At 42.5% G+C, this 22,382-nt stretch overlaps 1 protein-coding gene across 2 annotated transcripts in view; it reads right to left on the bottom strand.

Annotated features, from left to right (window-relative positions):
- Nucleotides 1-354: 354 nt before the first annotated feature.
- CNKSR3 (CNKSR family member 3) overlaps nt 355-22,382 on the bottom strand; it is an 89,602-nt gene continuing 67,574 nt past the window's right edge. Inside the window, exons 5-14 of one of the 2 annotated variants that reach the window (XM_028103394.2) lie at nt 20,653-20,694; nt 18,029-18,148; nt 15,745-15,804; nt 11,458-11,526; nt 11,059-11,205; nt 7,373-7,497; nt 4,565-4,773; nt 3,973-4,062; nt 3,916-3,928; nt 355-1,567 (exon numbers count right to left, since the gene is read on the bottom strand). In XM_028103394.2, coding sequence (XP_027959195.2) covers nt 1,378-1,567; nt 3,916-3,928; nt 3,973-4,062; nt 4,565-4,773; nt 7,373-7,497; nt 11,059-11,205; nt 11,458-11,526; nt 15,745-15,804; nt 18,029-18,148; nt 20,653-20,694 — 1,065 coding nt within the window. In that variant the 3' untranslated portion in view covers nt 355-1,377. Of the gene's footprint in view, nt 1,669-3,915; nt 3,929-3,972; nt 4,063-4,564; nt 4,774-7,372; nt 7,498-11,058; nt 11,206-11,457; nt 11,527-15,744; nt 15,805-18,028; nt 18,149-20,652; nt 20,695-22,382 lie in introns of both variants that reach the window. The other variant, XM_028103393.2, reaches the window with a different exon arrangement.

Genomic DNA, 22,382 nt, shown 5'->3' with positions numbered 1-22,382 from the left:
AACAATTTCAGGGGTGTGTGTGTGGGGGGGCGTTGAGTAGGGGATACCAGCTCTGCCTAGGAAAATACCTCGGAAAAGTCCCCAGATGTAATGTTACTGTACCGTGCTTCCTGAACACCCCCACTTCTAATCCATAACATCCCAAAATGCTTGGGAGGGTTTATTTTGTTTTTTAACAGTAGGGCCCACAGGGGCAGCGGCCATGGTAGTCACTTATAAATTGGAAAACACCTTGAACACTCATTTTCATTAGCTTCACGCAGGACGCAAAACAGAAGTATTTCAATTACATGTGACTAAGAGTAAGAAAAATATACAACTATATTTAAAACACTTAAATTAACAAGATAGTACTTTTCTGTTCTAACAAAATATCATACATTCAGTTTAAACAAGAGTTAATATCCTGACACACTTTTCCAAAATACCTGATGCTAGTTGAAAATTAGTGACCATGAGACTTTCCAAGAGATTTCTGTTTAGCAAAATATATACAAGTTTGAAGAACTGCCTGTTTTGTTTTGTTTTGTTTCTGGAAGGCAGACGTTACACAGTCAAAATGGAAACGGATGTATCTCTCGTAAACCTAAATATTGTTGCTTCATTGTTCTGAATGATACTTTGGCTGTCAGCAAATCTTATAGCTTCTTTTCCCTTAAAGACAATAATATATAACAACAACGACACCCCTCACAAATAACCATAAACTTCTCTGTGTGTAATAAGCCCTATCAATGCGTTCATGTGTTTCTGTATTAACTGACCTACATACTGAGAATGTTACAAAAAGGGAATAGCCAAGTGTAACAGGCCTACAATTACTTAAACCACTTCTTTGAAACAGCATGAAATGCATGCCACATGTTATTTCAAAGTCAAAGCTGCTACACTTACAAATATGGTATGTAGCTTGAAAAATCAAAACAAAAATGTTTTCTCCACTGGCTTTTTCAGGTGAAGAAGTTGGACCCCAAACCAACACATCTCTGTGACAAGGGACACCAACTTCAGCCCCACCCCCAGCACCAACGACGGCCCAGTTCGTCCTCATGACCATAACATTCCTGGCCCAGGCCCCAGTTTACAGTGTGTCTCCGTGTTCCGACCCTAAGGAAGCAAGAAAAGCGGACTCCACTCATTTCTCTCCTTCTGCCTCCACAAGGCAACACCTAAGATCCTCCGGATTTGTTCCCATCCAATTACTTCAAAATTCCGAGAAGGGCAGTCTATGACTTCCAAATGAAAACTAACGATGAAATTGCATAAGGTCACTACATAATACTGTGGATGAAAACCAGAACAGGTTGTCAACTGAAGAAGCAAGGCACTTGCGAGCGGGAGACGGGGAAGAGGCCCTGGAGGGCGGGGCTCAGTGAGTCAACAGTTTGAGGCGAGTAAACCAGCTGACCAGCAGGGACGGTTCTGTAGAGGAGGACTTGGCCGCCGAGGAGACCGGCTTCTTTCGGGCCCCTTCCTCCTGGAACGGAATCGTGGCGCTGCTGTGGAGATCCGAACTGATGTAGCACCTGCTCCCCCGGACGTAGTCTGCGCCGCGGACCAGCTGCCTCTCCGCTGGGGGCCGTGAGAACCGGTACGGGGGAGAGGAGCTTTCTTCGACGATGGGAGGGATCCGCTCATTACTGAAATACCGGCAGAGGGCGTCCTCACCTGTTTTCAGACAAAGCCCACAAGTCCGTTACAATAACCATCCACGGCGCAGCCCTGTCCAGCTGGGCCAGCAGCCTGCTGAGGCTTCTGACGCCCTCGAGGTGGGCACCAGACCCTGCCCTCCTCCCAGGGGTGGGCTGCAAAGCCTCCAAGACAGCCAGGCCCACCCCACAGGATGTTTAGAAAGTAGAAATGGAAGGAGTCCATCAGAGTTAGTCCGATTTTACACCCGAGAGGCAACACAAGGGCAGAGCAGAATCAGAGAGCCCACACTTCTTTACCAGTGTAAGAATTTTCATAATTTCACTCGAAATTTAAAAAAAAAAAGCGAAAAGCCTGTCTCATTCTATCACTCCTTCCCCATCTGTTCTTGTTCAATGCCTGTAGCATGTCGCACATGCTTCTAGAACAGTGGTTCTTATCCTGAAGCATCTCCTGAAGAGCATTTGGAAAGGTGGGGGTGCCTTGGGTTGTCACCCAAAATGAAGGGCAGGCACTATTATTCACCTTTAATGGACAGGGTTGAAAGATTTTCATGCTCTGCCACGCTTAAGACATTTCTAAACAAGGAAGAATGGTCCCAGCCTAAATGCCAGTAGACAGCTCCTGGGATGGGAGTGGGGGCGGGGGGAGTTAAGAAAGTGAATGGAAACCTAAAATGCAGGGCACTTTGGCAACGTGTAGCATTCTTTCGACCCAGAAATTCCACTCCGAAAAGTGTATGAAGATCTAGGTACAAGATGCTCAGCGCAGCACTACTTATGATGGGGGATAGGGGAGAGTGCACAAACTAAGTGTTCAGCAGCAGCCTGAATAAGTACATGCTACAGCCCTAAGACAGATTCCTAATGCAGTTATTACAGAAAACATACATGTGCTGAATAAGTCACTTTGCACAGTATTGTCAAACATCTAGTTCTTCCATTTTGCACATTTTTTTCTAAGTTGGAAAAAAACAAAACATTCAGGGTGATTATTTCTAGGTTGGGAAAGCAGATTACAGGTGAGTTTTATTTTCTTCAGTCTTCTAGATGTTTTTCAGTGTACTTGTTTTGCTTTTGTAATCAAAGGGGTAGTTACTTTTAAGAAGTGCCCATCGTCAAGGAACCACATATTATAAGAGTCTACTTATAGGAAACATTGAGAGTACAAAAATCCAGAGAGACAGAAAGTAGATTAGCGGTTGCCAGGAGCTGAGGGATGAGGCAATGAGGAATGACTGCCTGCAGGGGTTTCTTTTCTGAAGTGATAAAATACGCTGGAATTAGACAGTGCTGATGGACACACAACTCTATGAATGTATTAAAAACCTCTGAGTTGTACACTTTGATGGGGTGAGCAGATTTATGGTATGTGAGTCCTCTCTCAAGAAAGCTGCTTTTTTTTGTTAAAGTGCCCATCGTGTAGACAGACACCTTTTCATTCTAAAATGATCCTACAACGGAAATATGGTGAGATAGGAGGTCAAGTATGTCTCCACTTCCAGACTTAACACTCCCCACCTCCCACCGCGACCTCTCAATACTGAAAGGAAATAAAAAGGCTAAATCGGAGATTAAAAGCCTAAGAGAATAGCAATGAAGATGTTGATGCTTCTAAATCTAAACAAAGGACAGCCCTGCCACCTGCTGACTGCTCCACAGATTTTCACATGCCAATTAAAGGTATCCTGGACCTTACACAGACATCTTCTCCCTTTTCCACTTTATTATAATCCAGGTGATTTGGGTTCCTAAGAGAGGAACTTTACCAAGGCCCAGGGAGATGTGAGGGGTTGATCACTTTGGAAGTTGAGCCTCCAGAACTTTTCTCTTCTTCCTTTTATTTTTTTAAGGAAAAAATTCCTTAAAAATTTATTTTTTTAATAAAATAAAATTCCTTTTATTTATTTGAGAGAGAGAGAGAGAGAGAGCACAGAGGGAGAGTGAGAGGGAGAAGCCCACTCCCCGCTGAACAGGGAGCCCGATGCGGGGCTCGATCCCAGAACCCTGAGATCATGACCTGAGCTGAAATCAAGAGTCAAAGGCTTAACCAAACTGAGCCACCCAGGTGCCCCCACAACCTTTTTAAAGCACACGATGCTAATGAGGAGATTCAGTCACTAACTAGGATAATATAATTCTGCCATTCCAGAAACAGGGAGGGCCTCAGAGATTCAGCAACTCTGATTTTATAGATGAGAAGACAGGACTCAGGCTGGGGTCCTCTATCTGGTTATTACAGCACAACTAGGAATAGGGTTGAAACGAGGGCCATGGCTCTTCTGACTCCAGTTTGGTGTGTTTTTAGTTTGCTTAAACTTACCCTTTCTCCCATGACCTCGAGGTCTGGCAAAAGGGTCCACTATCCCCATCCAGCTCCCATCTGCAGGCATGGACAAAGGCCGGGGCTTGCCTTCAAAGGGAGGAGAAGGAACGCGCTAAGTTGACAAGAGTTTCTGGACCTTAGAGAATCTTTCCTTTTGTTTATAACTTAAGACTCCCCCCATATCACACTCACTTAACCATAAGTAATAACATTACTGTAAACTAAGAAAAGTATTTTAAAGCATCCCATTTCCATGGCAAGCAATGAGGACAGAGGCCGGCTGACCTGAAGTATGTGTATCTACAGAGCAAAGCCACTCCAAGCTAAAACCCAGGCGCTGCAAGTTAAAACCGTAACATGATCTCACTCCGCTGGGCTTTGATGCCAGGCAGAGAGTAATGATTCAACAAGACTTCGCTTTAGAGAGATGAATAAAGGTCTCATACTTAGAATTTCATTGAGGTTTATGTTTTCCTCAGATTACCCTTGAAGTCTGCCAAATTCATCCAACAGTTCCAAATAAGGAAGGGTGTGTGGGGGAGGGAAGGAAAAACAAATGGCAGAACAAAACAAACACTCAGAAATGTACCATAAGATGGTGTTTTCTCTCTCATTTTTGTGGGCTGAATATTGGTTTCCACCGAATACCCAGGCAACTGATCGGAATCAGCAATGGTAAATCTCCGTCTTCGGCTCTCCTGGTCCAGGAAGGAGTTTGGTGACTCAGAACCCTTAGGACCAGGCAATGGCTGTTTACATTTACTGAGGCCTCCATAAGGAAAACTCCCATTCTCATCCCTGGAAGACAGTGGGCAATAATTAAGTTGCTTACAAAGATCCTCTGGTACAGAAGAATTACAGGCCGACTTCCTCCAGCAAACACACGTAAGAAAATTTGAATCCTCCTTTCCACTGGAGGAAAAAGCATTCGTTTTTCGATCTCTGTTACCCCTCCAATACACAGAAATCCTAATAGGTAAGAGTAAATAGCATGATCCTACTAAATAAAAGAAAATGACATTTTTTTTCAGATATGTTTAAAGAGTATAAATATGGCTTTGAAAAGACAGCTCTGGTTCCCTGTACTTCTATCCTACATCTGAATCTCCTATTTATTACAGAAATCACAAGTTAAGGGATGACTGAGCCATCTTTCTGATGCCCCAAGTAGTATCTTTGCCAAGATCCAGCAAAGACCACACTGGATGTGTAATGGAGTTGTTAGGTTTGAAAATTATGTCAAAAAATACAAAGGCGCCTTTATCATACCCAATGGAGAGTGTCTGTTTTCTGAACCCCGTACAGAAACTGGCAAGTGTTGGATTAAGGACTCCAACTTAATTCTTTCTAAATGTCAGCTTTCATAAAACTTAAAATTAATTTGAATTGAGTCCAAGTTACCAGCTAGTTAAATTTTTTTGCATTTAGAAAACTCTCTTAGGTGATCATTGTAAAAACTACTAGACAAACCACAGCATCACCTGAGTCCAAAAACAATCTGAAGATCAGCTTTGCCTGCTTGGTATTCCCAGTGAACCCCCTGCCTGCGTGCCCCCTTTTCCTTCTACGAATCCATCTCCGCCTATACTTTTAAACCTGGCATATAACTTCCCCATTCACAAAGCTCTCAAGACTCACCTCTCGTTCTCCATAGCCATTTGCGTGTTTCATTCCTCAGAAGATATCCTTCATTAATGGTGTGTAAGTGTATGTGTGTATGCACGTGTGCATATGTCTTATGTGCACCATGTGTTTCCCCTGAGTAGATTAAAAGCTCCAGTTCCCCTTCCCCTTTACACTATGTAGATACCCTTCTTCCTGCCACTGCTCTGTGACCCTTCACTGAGACCCAGACAAGAACATTCAGAGTTGGGAGTTTGGGAGTGGCCTCCTGGTTTCTTATAGAACAACCCACACACTGGTCATCAGTGAAACTGTGTTCTCCGTGTGCAAAGGCAACTACTTGTCACTTTAAACACATTTAAGATCCTGTGACCACATGACTCTGGTCTGTGAAGACAGGGAAGGGTCCCCATCTACCAACCAGGATGCCTCTGATCAGCTAAGGTAAGTTCTCTATGTGCTGTACTAAGTTCTGGGCAGCCCAAAGCCGGGGGAGGAAAATGGTGTTCATTCTTCCTTGTGCCCATGGAAGAAACACGATAGAATCAAATACTCAGCTTAAAACAAAAACCAACCAACAAAAAACTCCCAGTATGAAGTAAAATACCATGGTTAAGTTCAGCCCGAACTTTTTCTTATGAAATATTATAGCATAATTATGTATTTCTCAATTTATTCTTGGACAGCTGACTAAGACATTGGCAGTTCTCTGGGGGTAAGAACTGCATCTGTTTTGTGTAAGATGGTGATTCGGGCCCCACACTCACTAAATGTATGTTGACTAAATGAGCCAAATTCTCTGTAAATGGGTAAATTGATATAAATAAGCCTGTATTTCACACCTAAATAATCCCCTGTGGAATAGCTAATGTGACTAGCCTCGTTATACCATGTACCAATTAAGAATTTTTTCCATTAGAATTTCTAATAGACACACACAAACACGTGCATGCACAAATACAGAGTATCACACCTCCACTGACATTTCTGAAGTCCTATGAAGAACACAACTCTCTCCGTAAAATAAAGCCGTAACTTCAACCTGCCGCATAAAAAAATATATTATCTTCCTCCCCAGAGGTGATTTTTACCTTATATGGAATGAAACTTCAGCTTCAGGGACCCCCAAACACCCCCTTCTGACGTTCTGGGAGGAACTAAAACAATGCATTCCCAAGAGCACGTGCTTTCTTTACCTCGAGTCCCCTCCCCACCAAACTGCATAGTTTCAAGACCCATGAAACCTGGATCCATCCCTACACTTCCCCCTAAAGGATCACACACGTCCCCTCCGCCCCAGTTTTAGTGAGATACAACTGGCATATAACATTGTATTTGTTTTAGGCATACAGCATAGTGGCTTGATACGTGTATATATTGTGAAATGATCCTGCAAAAAGTCTAAAACATCCATCACCTCACACAGTTACAAATTCTTTTATTCTTGTGATGAGAACTTTTAAAAATCTCTCTCTGCAACTTGCAACTGTAAAATACAGTATTGTTCGCTACATCACCGCGCTGTACATGACATCCCACAACTTCTTTATCTTGTACCTGGAAGTCTGGACCTTGTGACCCCCTCCACCCACTCCTCCCACCCCCCACTACTCCTGGGATGTCACTTCTTCAAACAACTGCGATGTCAAGACTCAGCCCTGTCACCCTGGAGTTCACCAACTCCTGCCCTCAAAATCCTCCCGGCTCTCACACCCCCACTCAGAATCTTCATGCACAAGAAACAGGCGTGCACACTGAACGGGCACCGACATACCGGGGGGAGTAGGGAACAGCTGGTGGAGGAGGAATATGGAGATCCAGGATGGCTGGCTTCTCCTTCTTCGGCGAGGTATCCATAGCGCTTTCAGGGGGCTGGGCCGTCGTGGGTGGAGGTGAGGTCTGAGATGGAAGCCAGAGCAAAGGGTGGGAGGGGAGATTATTCTTGGGCAACTCTCCTTCCCCAAAGCCAACACTGAGGGCCGAGGTCCTTTGTGTGTTTACAACTATTAGCAACAATTCAATTTGTAGTCTTTGAGACATTCAGAATTAACTGGGAGTTTTAGAAAACTAGATGCATAGGAAGAGGTAGAGGCTTGGGGGTAGGGGGTGGAAGGCGCCTGGCTGGCTCAGTCAGTTGGGCATCTGACTCCCAGTTTCGGCTCAGATCATGATCGCATGGGTTGTGGGATCAAGCCCCTCATCAGGCTCTGTGCTCAGCATGGAATCTGCTTGAAAGATTCTCTCCCTCTGCCCCTCTTCCCCGCACTTGTTCATGCCTGCGTGCTCTCTCAAGTAAATAAATCTTTAAAAAAAAAAGGTAGAGGTTTGGGAGCCAGGTTAGAATTCTAGCTCTGAGCAAATCACTTAAATACCCATTGCTCAGTTTCCTCCTCAAAAAACAGCCATCCTGATAGTACCTCTTGCAAAGGGCTACAGTGCAGATTGAATGAGCTAGTTCACGCAAATCACTAACGATGCTATCATGGACTAGGAACATGGGCTTGGGACTCTGTCCGGGTGCTATCGTGGCTACAGCTCTCATTGGCTGTGCATCTCTGAGCAAAGCACTTAACTTCTCTGTGCCTCATCTATAAGATGGGCATAAATGGGGACAAGAATAGCACCCACACAGGGTGAATTAAGTGATACATGTCACAGGTTTAGCACACTGCCTGTCACATAGTAAGTACACAACCTTATGCTGTTTAATTTAGTATTATATATACACACATCCATACAAGTTAATTTTAAAACTTTAAAGTCCTTACAGCTTAATTTTAATTATGTTACTGGGTTCAAAGGACCTATTTTTAAAAATCTTGTGTGAGACCTTCAAATCCTCTCTCTTCTATAGACTAACAATGATGACACACTTTCTGGTGGGTAAAGGAACCATGAGGAAATCCCAGAGTTGAGGCATGAAGACGCTTGGTGATGGCCAGTGGGAGGCGGGGGGGGCACATGAGAACTGTGCCTGGCCCCTGGCACCTCAAACCCTATCCAGCCCGGATGGTGATCGAAGACCCCAAAGGCCCCCCAAAATGAGACCATGAGCTAGATCTTAAGGACTGGAATGTACTCATAGTCACAGCCCTGTTTTAGGGGGAGACCTCCAGGCTCAAGAGAAATGGGGGCTTAGTCTTTAGTCTCCTGTGACATCATCCCTACAGCCTGGATGTTGGCCACTAACGCAGTCAACTCTACTCAATATGGAACTGATTAACACCTCAATCCGTGAACCTTGAACAATGTCTGAAAACACGGGGCCAGGAGGGAGGCCCTCCACAAGTGCTAACAAAAGTAAAGAATGACACTGGCACAGAGTAAGCGCTCTCCAAAGACTCCAGCATTGATGATGGCGGCTGTAAAAGATCTTTCGTTCACCAGGATGGTGGCCTAGAAACAGAACAAGGACACCTTCTCAGGGACAGGCCACCTTAATGATGCTGACAAGAAGGAAAGAAGCTCCCTCCCACAAGAGGTGGGTGCCTGGGCATGAAGCCTGGAGAATGACACACAGCAATGCCCAGGGAGTGCTGGCATTCCAGAATTTATATTCTGAAAATATCCTGGATGCATCATGAGACCATTTGGTAGCTAAGCTGTAAAAACGGCCTCTCAGTTGTGATGGTGGTTCTCTCCCTCGGTCAGAAGCAAAACGAGGTGTCTCCTCCCTCACCATCATCTGCTCCCCCAAACTGCACAGTTGTTGGGGACTTGGCAGGAAGGTGGACAAAGCCAGAGAGGAAGGAAGCATGTCCTTCTTAAGTGAATGTCCAGAGGTGAAAGAACTAACTCTAGCCTGTACTTCAAAATAACTTTCACTTACCACCACAGCCACTTGAAACTTCCTCCCTCGCTTCAAACTCAAAGATGCTCAAAAGACCCACCGTCTCTGCCGTCCCTGACTCTCTGATTTCTGTCACTGGTATCACCAGCCAGGTTCATGGTCACATTTCACTCCTGCCTTGCTTGCCTTCCTCATCCCTTAGCCCAAAGCCTTTACTATTTGAGAGAGAGAGAGAGAGAGTGCGCATGTGAGAGAGAGAAAGCCCAAGCAGGGGAAGAAGCAGGAGGAGAGAGAGAAGCAGACTCCCCACTGAGCAGGGAGCCCGATGCGGGGTTCGATCCCAGGACCCTGGGATCATGACCTGAGCTGAAGGCAGACGCTTAACCAACCGAGCCACCCAGGAGCCCCAGCCTTCTCTCACAGTAAATACTAATAATTAGGAGTGAGGTTTAGAAAGATTAAATACCTTATCAGAGGCCCCATAAGGACTGGAATGTACTCATAGTCACAGCCCTGTTTTAGGGGGAGACCTCCAGGTGGCAGAGCTGGAATTTGAACTGGAGAAGTTTAATTCCAAACCCCCCGCCCAACCACTATGCTGTGCTGCTCCACGAGTCTTTTTCATGCTTCCTCCAAATGACCTCTTAACATGAGTCTTTCACTGGACTTGCCCCATCACAGTTGGAGTGTGATTGATATTGTTATTATTTAAGAGATGATTTTTTATAGGAGTTGACTTCTAAATCATGTATTAATCACTTATTATTTAAGAAGTGATTTTAATCATGTGCCCCTCCTTACTCCATATCCTGTTATTTATTTTAACCCCCCCCCCCATTAAGGTACACATGCAGGTGTATTTCCAATGCTCTATGCATCACCAAGGGTCCAAACTGATTGCCTGAGGTGGCTACCATTCCCTCCATTCGAAGATGAACAGTAAAGTGGCAGACAGTTCCATATAAATTGCAATCTCAATCTTTAAAAAGGGCATTAAGATGTCATTGCTTTTTATTCACAATTTAAGAAATAAACACTAAGGACCCATGGTATCAGGAGGGTTTTGGTCCCTGAGCACACTCCACCCAGGTGTAGGCAATAAAGGAGTATACTGTTCATATAGAACTATACAATACTATACAGTACGATACTGTAAGTCTGTCTGCTTTTGATTATCACCCAAGGCTGCCAGGTCTGAACTAAACAATGTGGTGATACACCCCCCACTGTGTGGATTATTCCCACGGTCCCTACTCCTGCCCTGGCAGGACTTCACCTGCCAAGGCAGGGGTTAGTCTTTCCAGGGTTAGTGCTCAAACTGGGTACCGTCAGATGTGTTTGACAGGAAAGGGGGAAAGGACCAGAATGAACTTTCTGCAGTGATGATGACAGCCACTGGCCACACAAGGCCACCAAGCCTCTGGAATGTGGCTAACGAGGCCGAGGCACCGGACTTTTCATGTTAATTATTTAAATAGTCACATGTGGCTAGTGCAAAATCTAGAATGTGTATTTTCACTGAAGTAGAACTAGAGAATGATTCTGCATACACAAACTCCCGAGAAACCAATCACCTTCAGATGGTAACTGTTCTTTCTGGAGACAAATCCCATCCTCGACAAGGTTAATGCGTGGCTGGCAGAGAAAGGTTTACAACCAATAACGGATACCTGCACCAGGGGCGGTCTCCACCGGAGGTTTTTCAGGGGAGCAGGGGTAAAGTTGAAAGAACCCGTGGGGCGCTTCTTAAGCAGTAATACGACTCCTGTAGGATTCTCTCTCAATTTTCTCACCAGATTTTTTAGTTGCCATCCCACCTTCAGAGAAAGAAAATGAGGAGAAGGGACTCACTTGTGAATTATCAAAAATCAAATCTATGAATTTATTTCAAGGAAATCAGTTGTGAGCAAATAAGCAGACACCAGCATGTTTATCTCAGCATTACTTAAAACTACGGAAAATTGGATAGAAATCGCAAATTTAAAAAATTCAAGCAAAACGGCTTTGGATTTAGTTAAAAGTTCTAGAGGGGAATATTAAACATCTTAAGTCTCAACGAACAAACTCACCACAGTTTGCTGATTAACCTGAATGACTTCATCACCAGCATGAATCTTCTGAGATCTGTCTGCAGGAGACTATTAGGAACAAACACAGAGACCAGTCTTATTTTTTAAATCTTCTATTTCTTTCTGCTTCTATTTCTTCCTCCTTCTTTCTTCTGCAGACAACGAGCAATGGAAATATAATTTTCTCAAGAACTATTACATGGCGCACTTATGAGACGATCCCAGGACGACACCATCTGTAGAGCCTGGCATGGGCTGGGCACTCACGTTCCCTACTTGATGAACGGTCGGCTGGTCCAGACCACCTGTCAGTTAAAATAGCCAGGTCCATCTAACCCATCAGGCAAAGCGGGACACTCTGTTGACACAACGAACTGATTAAAAAAGCCCTTTGGTTCATCTAAAAAATACCTTATGTAGATCCCTATCAAAATTGATCTTGTAAAAGCTGACCAACAGCTTAACACGTAAAGACCATCACTGTAACAATGTTATCCTATCTCCTTTTAAGCAATTATTAAAGCGAAATCTTGTCTACTCAACCTTGTTTTACGAATTATCACAATGCTATTAGCATAGAAAGACGGTGACAATAGAAAATGCACTTCTTCAGAGAAAACGAATTTAAACTTTTGTCATTTTCAGGTTGAATTGAAAATGAAATGTGTTTTCAGTATCAGAAGTCCAGATTTTAATTCCCCCAATAATACTTTGCTACAAATCTGCACACATATAAATTATATATTATATAGCTATATGTGTGTATATATATATAGCTCGCTCTCCACCTGTGTGCATATAAATATCTAGACATAATCTATCTGGCAAATATTTTGTCCACAATATTCTGTTCAATTAATGAAACTAGCACTCTCTATATTTAAGGTATTGCCTATGAGCAAAAGCAAAGGATAAACCCTTGATTTCAAATTACAATCTAACGTTATCCAGGCTGGAGTATTTTATTTTATTCAGCCAATTACTTATGTAACTTATGTAACTGGCTGAGTCTTCAGACATATTTATAATTTTTTTTCTTAAAAAACAGCACCCCTGAACACAGTCAGGAGGGCAGGAACCAAACCCAAGACATTCTTGGCTGAATCTTCTCACTCAACTGTTGGGATGGGCTCAACCAGAAATGAGCAAGCAGCATTAAACTGTAGAAACAGTCCCTTTGATGTATCTAGACCCAGTGCAAGGTGCAGGTTAACTATGAGAGTTACTTTTCAAAACATTTAACCTGCCACTATACCAACCAGCGGTGTCCTCCCTGAGAGACCTGCACCGCGAGTACCTCATCCTCAGGGAAATGGTCTACCTCAAATCTCTTCCTCTTGAGGCACTTAAAAAAATCGAATGTGTCTAGGCTCCTTTTTGCCCCTATGCATCAGATGCTTAACCCACAGCTTTAGGCCAATTCTGGTAAGTCCGATCAGAATCAGTCCAGCCCAGATAATCTTCCTGGCTGGGGATTCATTTAAGGTAAGCTTCACTTTATAAAAGATGACCCTGAGGCTAGGAAGTTCTTGTTTATGGATGTGCAATCTTAAAAACCAAGCCTAAGTGTCCTGAATTGACTTTCCTTCTTAGGGATCCTCATGCATTCATTTCTCAAATGTCCTACCAGGTGATTAAGAGATGTGTTTGGCAGAACACTGGTAAAGAAACAGCGTGATACCAAAATTCTTCCTGGGGTGGTGACTCTTGCCTATCTTCACCATGAGCCAGACTACTAAAAAATGATGCTTGCTCTGGTTTTCTGCAGAAGGGTGATGACCTGGAGAAGAATGCATCCATTCTTCAGAGGCTAATCTAATTCCCACATTATCTCAGAGGTGGGGAATAGAAGTATGGATGGGATCCTGTCAAGGTGTTGAACAACATCAAAAAAAGAAGTCATGGAGAATCACTAGATACTGTTAGGCTGACCTTGGAATGATCCTGACTTCTCAGGTAACCTCCCCTCAGAATGGACTGGAGGCCTAATATGACCTGCTAACATTGCTTCAGCCTGGAGTCCAAGATAAATATAGGGAATGCAGTGGTGATTTCCATCCACTACCACCCACCACACCAGGCTTCCATTAAAACATTCTGATTCTGGGAGCACCTGGGTGGCTGACGGACTCTTGATTTCGGCTCAGGTCATGATCTCGCCCCACATTAGCTTCCTAGCTCAGCGGGTTGTCTGCTTGAGATTCTCCCTTCTCCCTCTCCCTCTGCCCCTCCCCCTGCTTACATTCTCTCATTCATACATACATACATAACTAACTAACCAACATTCTGATTCGAAAGTCTCAACAACCTTAAGTGCTAGCTGGAAGGCTGTCCCGGAGCTGGCAGCTGGCATTTTCTACCGCCATTTAAGTCTAAAATATCCAGCATTTAGTGTAAAATACCCAGACTAAGCCCTTGAGAAGTACGCTCTTACCTAACTTCCCACCCCCATCTGTAAGATTTAGCAAGTGTTTAGCACATTCCAGGTACTCGGTGAACACAAGCTCAGTGACTGGAAAAGAATGAGGGACATTCTCAAATGGATTGCCAGATGGAGTAAGACAAGTTTTCCCTTTTTTACTCTTTAACAAGATGGAAACCCCCTGTCTCTAGGATGGCTTCTGTATCATCCTGTATGGAATCAACCACATCCAGGTAAACCCCAAACCTCTCATCCAGTCTTTTTGAGTCTGGTAGGAATGCTAGGAGATGTATCTTTGCATGTGACATTTCACTTCATTCAAAAGCAGCTTGTTTCGTCTCTCATTCAACTCTCATCCTTAAAACCAAAGGCTGGTTTGAGGAGCAGAAACCTGTGTGCCTTCTGGTAGTAATAGGATGGTGAACTACACGCTTATCCAAGATGAAAACTGCTTTAAGAAGACCAGGGAGAGTCTGCAACCACACAGGTCTGGTGGTTAAACAATGCAATCACTAAATTGCTGGACTCAAAACTTCCACTCTTTAAAACCTGAGATGACCTTCACCATCCCTCTGAATCCATCCAACTCCCAAACAATGCACTAAGTGGTCCTCGTTCTGCTTGAGCTGAAATATGCTCAAGAATCTGACAAGAATGAGGGATGAACCGTGTAATGAGTTATGCGTTTTCTCTTCTGCACCATCCTTGACCTAAAAGCAGAACCACCCATGCAGTTATTGCCTATCAGGTGATGTGCTGTAAAAATTCCTATCGTTTCTCAGTGCACTTTCACGGTAGCCTGACGAAGGAGTCTTAAAGACACCACCATCTTCCACTCATTCCTCAGCCAGAACCGCACACCATATTTAAAATTCACTGACTGCCTTCAGCAGCGCCATTTCCTTCTTGCTACAAAAATCAAGCTTGTGTCACAAACCTTCATCAAAGATCATGCCATTTTATTTTACCAAAAGACCCAGCAGCTCAAGTTCAAAATTCATCACGTATTTCCACCAGATTAGAGAAGGAGTTACCAAATTTCTTCTATTTTTAGGAATTATTTCCTCTGGTCTTAGTTGATTAAATAGCAGATTAGCTCCACAGACACATGCTTCTTTCATACAGATCCAGGAAGCTATTCAAACATTTTTAGCTTCATATCAATGTCATCAAAAACTAGCCATATTGTAGGTTGCAAAAAGAAAGCATTCAATTAGCTCTACTTTTTACAAATTCAAAATGTTTGAGGGGCTCAAGAAAAACCTTTCATGGAGCAGCATTTCCAAAAGGAAGTTAACAGTGTACAAAGACTCTCACAGTAGAAGCAGCCCTGCTTTTTCTATTTAAAAGATCAGGGGAGAAAAAAAAACACACTAAATTTCAATATCATGCCAAATATTACAAAACACAACTCTATAAAAAGAATCTACATTGTGTAAAATCCCAAAATAGCTGCTTTGGTGATACATCTAAATTCCATTAAACAACAACAAAAAACTGTATTTTACACATATGACTACTAATTCCAGTTCTTGTAAAAGTAGTTTTTCAACTACAATGAGATCATTGTTTTTAGACTTATGGGTTAACACTTCCAGGGTGCAAAAGGAATAATTAAGAAGGGTGGGGGGTAAAAACTAGGCAAGGTATGTGAACAACAGCAATAAAAGACAATTTAAATAATAAATTTCCAACAGCTGGTGATAAGCAGCATGCTAGCAACAGAAATAAACAAAACAGCACCCACGCTCTCACTGCAGATAATAAAATACGATGCACACGTTTGAACGAAAAGTATAAGGACTGTGTGTCACATCTGTTTAAACACATAGTAGCTTTTACATTTAACGGATAGGCGCACTTACGTTCTCTGTGGTTCCAGTAATCACGTGCAATCCATCATAGGTTGATTTGATGTACATGCCCTAGAGTGAGTCACAAACATATTAACTCATTACTCCAACATTTACAAACATAGCCGCCAGGGAGACTTCATCTTATAAAACATTAAAGGCAATCCCTTCAGAATAACGCTCATTTCTAAGCCTCCTGAAACACTGGGAAACCAGAGCCAAGGAGCAGTGAAGGGGAGCTAACAAAGGGAAACACTCATGAAAGAAATCCGGAGCCGGATCTCTCTGGTATTATAATTTGTGTACCAGGCACAGAGAATTTTGCCATTAACTCTGGGGACTCAGAAGATACTTTCTCGGACCTGCGGAATGAATAAGGCATTTCAAACAAGGACTGTTCTCTCCTGACCATCTCTTTGCCCGGTGATACAATACATTCAGACAAATGGGGGATCAGCAGTCATCATGGGTGACTTGTTTAAGCCACTAACAACCCAGACCAGGATATATGAGCAAAGATTATTAAGCAACACAACATAGGGAGTAAGTCAGAAACAGGCACCCCTCCATTTTAAGGGGAAGCATAAAGACAAACTCACAGGTGAATACCATACCATGGAGGAAACATTTCCACTGTTTGATGTATCACATATAAAAAATTTTTATTAAACTTTTATAAGATGGGGGAAAAGAGCGAAAAGTTGACTGGGCAAAGAGTAGTTGCTCGCTCTGGCATCAAATTTGCAATAACATAGATCTTCCTCAGAAATCATTTTGACCCGGAACTTGCCCTGGTCAGCAACCTACACCACTCTGTAATGAGAATCTCATCAAATGCTAACACCTTCAAGGATCTCCCCATTCCTCTCCCTTCCTGTTTCTTTCATTCACACAGGAATCCGCCTGTCCCGACCTATGGGACTCCTCCTTCCAAAGCATTTGCTCATAGAACTTCACCATCTAAAACAGCAAGTCCACTTCTGCCCACTTGGGGCATTCTCTGCCATAACTTCGAGCCATAACTATAAACTCACCGCCAGGAAGTCTTCCCCGCTTAATAATCCATCATTTACTCTGAAGCCAAGACGTCTCAACATGTATATTTCTACGTACTAAGACTGTGAACTTATCGATAGTCAGTGGACTTTTGTTTTCTTGAGAGCAGAGGCTACCTCCGCATTTCCCCACGGCTACCTACACACTAGGCCTTCCGCCTCCTCCTCCTCCTCCTCCTCCTCCTCCTCCTCAGTGCCGGTACCGGCACCTGCACAGCCCCCAGCAGCTGAGGCCCAGCACTCCTCCTCTACTTTAATACTCTCAACAACTCTGTGAGGCGGTAATGATTACCGTTCACTTCCGTCAGATGAGGAAACCCAGCTCTCTCAAGCTCGTCGAGGGGCCTCACACTTTCTCCACTTCAATCTCAGTAAATGAATCACGCCCGAGGCAGGCGAGGGACCGGAAGATCTAGGTATCGAGGCACGGATGCAGGGAGCCAGGAATCTACCTGTTTGTATGCTCAGGGCCTGTCAGTGGAGGGCTCATCCAGCTCTGGACTTTTTTTTAAGAAACCATGCTGTTCCTCCATCTCTTCTCACATTCATCCTAAGTGCTAATATAAACTTTCAGAGCAGATGCTGTTTTGCACCCAGAGACCATCTTTCCTTTGTGTAAATGTTTTATATCTCCTTGCATGGCTGAATCTTAAAATAAAACTGTTAAGACAATTCCTTCAAGATATGAGAATACAGTTCAAAAACTGTATTTTTACACTTTGAAGACATAAAACATATCAACAGCTCAAGATGGCAAATTCCTAACTACATAATGGAAGACAATCTAATTTAATTCTATTCAGAATCATAGTAAAAGCAATAAGGAATCAGGAAAAAAACTTTAATAAATGACGATATGTTATCATTTGAAAAGAAAACAAGTGTTTCGGGCACTTGGGTGGCTCAGTCGGTTAAGCATCTGCCTTTGGCTCAGGTCATGATCCCCAGGCCTGGGACTGAGTCCAGCATCAGGCTCCCTGCTCTGCAAGGGATCTGCTTCTCCCTTTACCCCTCCCCCCACTTGTTCTCTCAATCTCTCTCTCTTCCAAATAAATAAATGAAATCTTTAAAAAAATTTAAAAAAGAAAGAAAGAAGGAAGGAAGGAAGGAAGGAAGGAAGGAAGGAAAGAAAAAGAAAGAAAGAAAAAGAAAGAAAGAAAGAAAGAAAGAAAGAAAGAAAGAAAGAAAGAAAGAAAGAAAGAAAGAGAAAGAAAGAAAACAAGTCTTTCTAGAATTCTTACCAGGCCTTCCCCAGGTTTAACGTTCGGCAAGTGAACCTCCTCCAGACATGCACACTGGCTCATAACAGGATCCGTAGTAGATTGTATTGTTTTGTCACAGATGCCATTTAAAACCTTGACCTCAAGGTTGGCAGAGGCAAATAGGAGAGGTTCAATCATTAACCAAGTTTATCTCAAGCTGAATTTTAAAGAAATGCACTTGCCCTACAATCTTCAGCTCCGGCCAGCAATCATTTTAATAATGCTACTCCATGGAGCCAAGGGATTTGGACTTCGTATTTGCAATCGGTGGAAATGGGCTTTGTTTAAAGAGTACAGCTCTTCCAAGAATTACGGCCACTGAAGAGCAGACGCTGTACAGAAACCCCCGTTTGGCAGCGGAAGTCACTTCTTCCCAGCCGTCTGCATAGTGTCTTAGCGATCACTCACATTTGGTGCATATCAAATACTCACAAGGTTAAAAAAATTTTTTTTGTCTGTAACTGCTTTTTTTTAATAGATTTTATTTTTAGAGTAATTTTGGATTTACAGAAAAACTGAGCATAAAGTACAGAGTTTCTCTATACTTCCCCACCCCAACACAATTTCCAATAATACCTATAACACGGCTAATAAGAACAAGATATAAAAAAACATTTTGCATTAATATGGCACATCTGTTACAACTGAGGAACCAAAATTGGTACCTTATTATCAACAGAAAGTCCACAGTTTCCATTAGGGTTCACTTTTTGTGGTGTACAGTTCTACAGGTTCCCACAATCGCATGTCATGTATCTACCACTGTCGTACCACACAGACTAGTTTCACTACCTAAAAACCCCCTGCTTCACCTCTCTCACCCTCCCCACAATGAACCCTTGCCAATCACTGATTTACTGTCTCTGCGGTTTGGCTTCTTCCAGAATATCAAATAATTAGAATCCTACAATATGTAGTCCTTTCAGATTGGCTTCCTTCCTTTGGTAAGGTGCCTTTAAGTTTCTTCCATATCTTTTCACAGCTTTATAGATCATTTCTTTTTATGAATAATATTGAATATTCTGAATATTCTGAACAATATTCTATTGTCTGGATGTGCCAGATTATACAGTCACTTACTGGAGGACATCTTGGCTGCTTCCAAGTTTTGGCAATTATGAATAAAGCTGCCACAACATTCTGTACAGGTTTCCGTGATCAGGTAAATACCCAAGGGTCTAACTGCTAGATTGTAGGGTAAGAATACGCGTGGTTTTGCAAGAAACTGCTGCAGTGTCTTCCAAAGGGGCTGTACCATTCTGCATTCCCACCAGCAATGAACAAGAGCTCCTACTTCTCCAATCCTTGCCAGCATTTGGTGTTGTCATGTTTTGGATTTCAGTTATTCTAATAGGTGTGTAGTGTTGTCTCACTATTGTTTTAATTTGCAATTCCCTAACGAAACATGACGTTGAACACCGTTCCCTATATTCATTTGTCAAATGCCTATCTTCTTTGGTGAGGTGTCCGTACAGATACTTTGCCCACTTTTTAACTGGGTTTATTTTCTTATTATTGAGTTTTAACAGTTCTTTGTATATTTTGGAGACAAGTTCTTTATCTGATATGTGTTTTAAAAATACTTGTTCCGAGTTTGTGGCTTGTCTTTTCATCCTCTTAACACTGCATTTCATGGAGCAGAATGTTCCATCTCAAGGAGATCTACCTTATTAATTTTTCTTTCATGGATTCTATCTTTGGTGTTGTATCTAAAAATTCACTGGCAAACACAAGGTCAACCTAGATTTTCTCCTGGTATCATCTAGGAGATACATAGATTTGTGCTTTACATTTAGGGTGTATGATCTTTTTAGTGATGGCTCACATTCTCTGACCCTGAACGTTGACAAGGTAAAATTTTTGAGACACGAAGATCCTTAGTAAGTGGTCTCCATGTAGAAATAACCGTGGTTATGTGTGGTGGTTTCCTCCAGTCAGATTCATCTAACCTTTCAAAATTAAGCCACCAAAGAAATCAGGAAATTCCAAAGAGGGATTTTTTTTTTCCCAAGGGGGAGAATCCAAGAAGTGACACTTCTTATATTCCCCCAATTTGTTTAGCCTCCCTATTTATGGAAAATATATTTATAGCTGTTTCATTGCTAAATTCCTCAACATCAGTGGGAGGAAGGCCTTATCAAAAGAGCACAGGCCAGCTTATGTCAAAGGGAGGAAGCGATGATGAATAGTCACAAAATCTCTTTAAACAATCACAGCACATTCCCCCCTCCTCCATCATAAGGTTTTTGCCAAGGATTTTTTTTTTAATCAAAATGTTCCTCAAGAGAAATCTGCAGATCAGTGTACCCCTGATTAACAGGCTGCCTAGTAATTTAAGTATAACTGTACCTAATGAAATGTTCAGAGGAGACAGAGACCCCCATTTACCCAAGCACAGGAATTTTCACAGTAGTCATTTTCTTGTTATTAAATAACTTTTAGTCTTCCCTTTCGACCTAAATTAATAGACTCAACTCCCAAAAAGCCAATATTTCAAAATATATCCTGAAGGAATCAGCCACAGAGTTTTTGCTTGAATTGATGTTGAGTCCCACTGGTTTGGGGAAAGGAATTTTACAGTAACTTGTAAAAGGTATACTTACTACGGTTAAAACTTTATCCTCCATTTCTGCTACAAGGCAATCCTAAAGAAGGAAAAAAGAAAAAGAAAACCATAAGAGCTAGAAACTTCCAAAAACTGTTGGCTTAGCTCTATAGGTACTTCCTGGAGCCCAGGATGGTCCTTCCTCACCCTGCAGCCCAAGGAGTCCTGCACTGAAGACAGAGGGTACAGAGCGGGGCCAACTCCAACTCCTCCTAAGGCTCTGGTTTCTCCTGACCGAAGGAGTTTATCATCCAAGGAACATATTTGACCAATTATTTAATCAGAAAACCTATGAAAAATGAACTGAAATCCACCGACCATCTAGACAGGGCAGAGAGTAGTAAGCCAGAAGTCAAGTCCAAGAAACCTGACAATGGCTCCCAAACATGACCCTGCGCTCAGCCAGCCCTTGGTCAACAAGCCAGGAATCTTTTAGCTCTGGGCCTGCCTATAAGAATAGCTTTCAAATAAGGGCTTCAGTAAACACAGCCACAGAAGTTTATTTTAAGCACCACTGAGATTAAATCAGATATCTCAGTCCTTAATAAATGAAAAACGTTCAACAAAACATTCATTAACACGCTGCCAAAAAAGTGGTCTTGAGGTATGCTATTGATGACATCAAATAAAGGGCTGGAATGCAAAGCATTATTTACTCAGCTTAAGAACAAAAGACTCAGAACTGTACGAACCCAGCTGACTGATTACAGGAGTCACCGTTGTCCTATCTAAAAGTGGTCACAGTGAAGCCACCGATGTCAAACTCTCACAATAAACCTTTAGAACTGGTCTACAGCAGAGGTTTCCCATCTACGTGGCAGAGTATGCAGAAAAAAAGGGGACTAGATTCTTTAGACTTTATTTTGCACCATTAAGTCTGATCCAAAACTAGGACATCCTAATTATTTCATGTACATGAAAGATATTAATCAACTCTGTTGGAATTGTCACAGATTTTCACTTCATTCAAAAGTCATTTGAAGTCATTTTTCTACTACCACTGGGGGGGTGGGGGTCGGGTTAGAAACGTACGATATTCTACCCTATAGGATTTTGTAACCAGATTTTCGGTGTCTTCCTAAAAAAATTCTCTACTAGATTAAAAAATGTGGGAAAACAATAATTTTCCACTGCTCCCAAAATTTACACTGATTCTCAGGAAAAGAGCAGCCAAGTAAGAACACACTTAAAAAGAGCAATTTAGAAATGTATTTTTACATGCATGAATCTGATATAAACTCAAACTACAGGAGCAACTTCTGTAAAATAGAATAATCATAGCTTAAAAATGTGCTGCTTCTTCTCCCTCTTGTGCACAGAACTAAACCATCAACTACCACAATGAGTCAACTGCTATTAAAACCATCAGAAAGACAGAATTATTAAATAAATATCAATTTTAGCAAACAGAATACGTATGCGGTCTTGTGCTAGAAATAAAACTAATAATATGTGTTTATGACTTTTCATGACAAATACCAAAATGGTGTGAGCCCTGTCACCCTCATGAGATAATCACCCGCAGACAGAGAGCTCCTCTCAATACACCAGGGCCCACGATTCGAGGTGGCTGTGGGCCCTCGTGGTTCTTGACACTTGACTTCCTGACAGATCCAAGAAGCCGCCAAGAAAATGGGCTCCCTGCGGCACTGGAACCAAGGCATGAGAGGGGCTCTCCTGCCTCCCAAAACTGTTCCAGTCAGCATGTGAAAGAGCTCCCTTTTTACC

This window comes from Eumetopias jubatus, unplaced genomic scaffold, assembly GCF_037043125.1.
Source record: "Eumetopias jubatus isolate StellerSeaLion01/CBP00866 unplaced genomic scaffold, mEumJub1_p1.0 scaffold_6, whole genome shotgun sequence".
In the NCBI taxonomy this organism is placed as follows: domain Eukaryota; kingdom Metazoa; phylum Chordata; class Mammalia; order Carnivora; family Otariidae; genus Eumetopias; species Eumetopias jubatus.
This window is presented reverse-complemented; position numbering and strand designations above follow the sequence as displayed.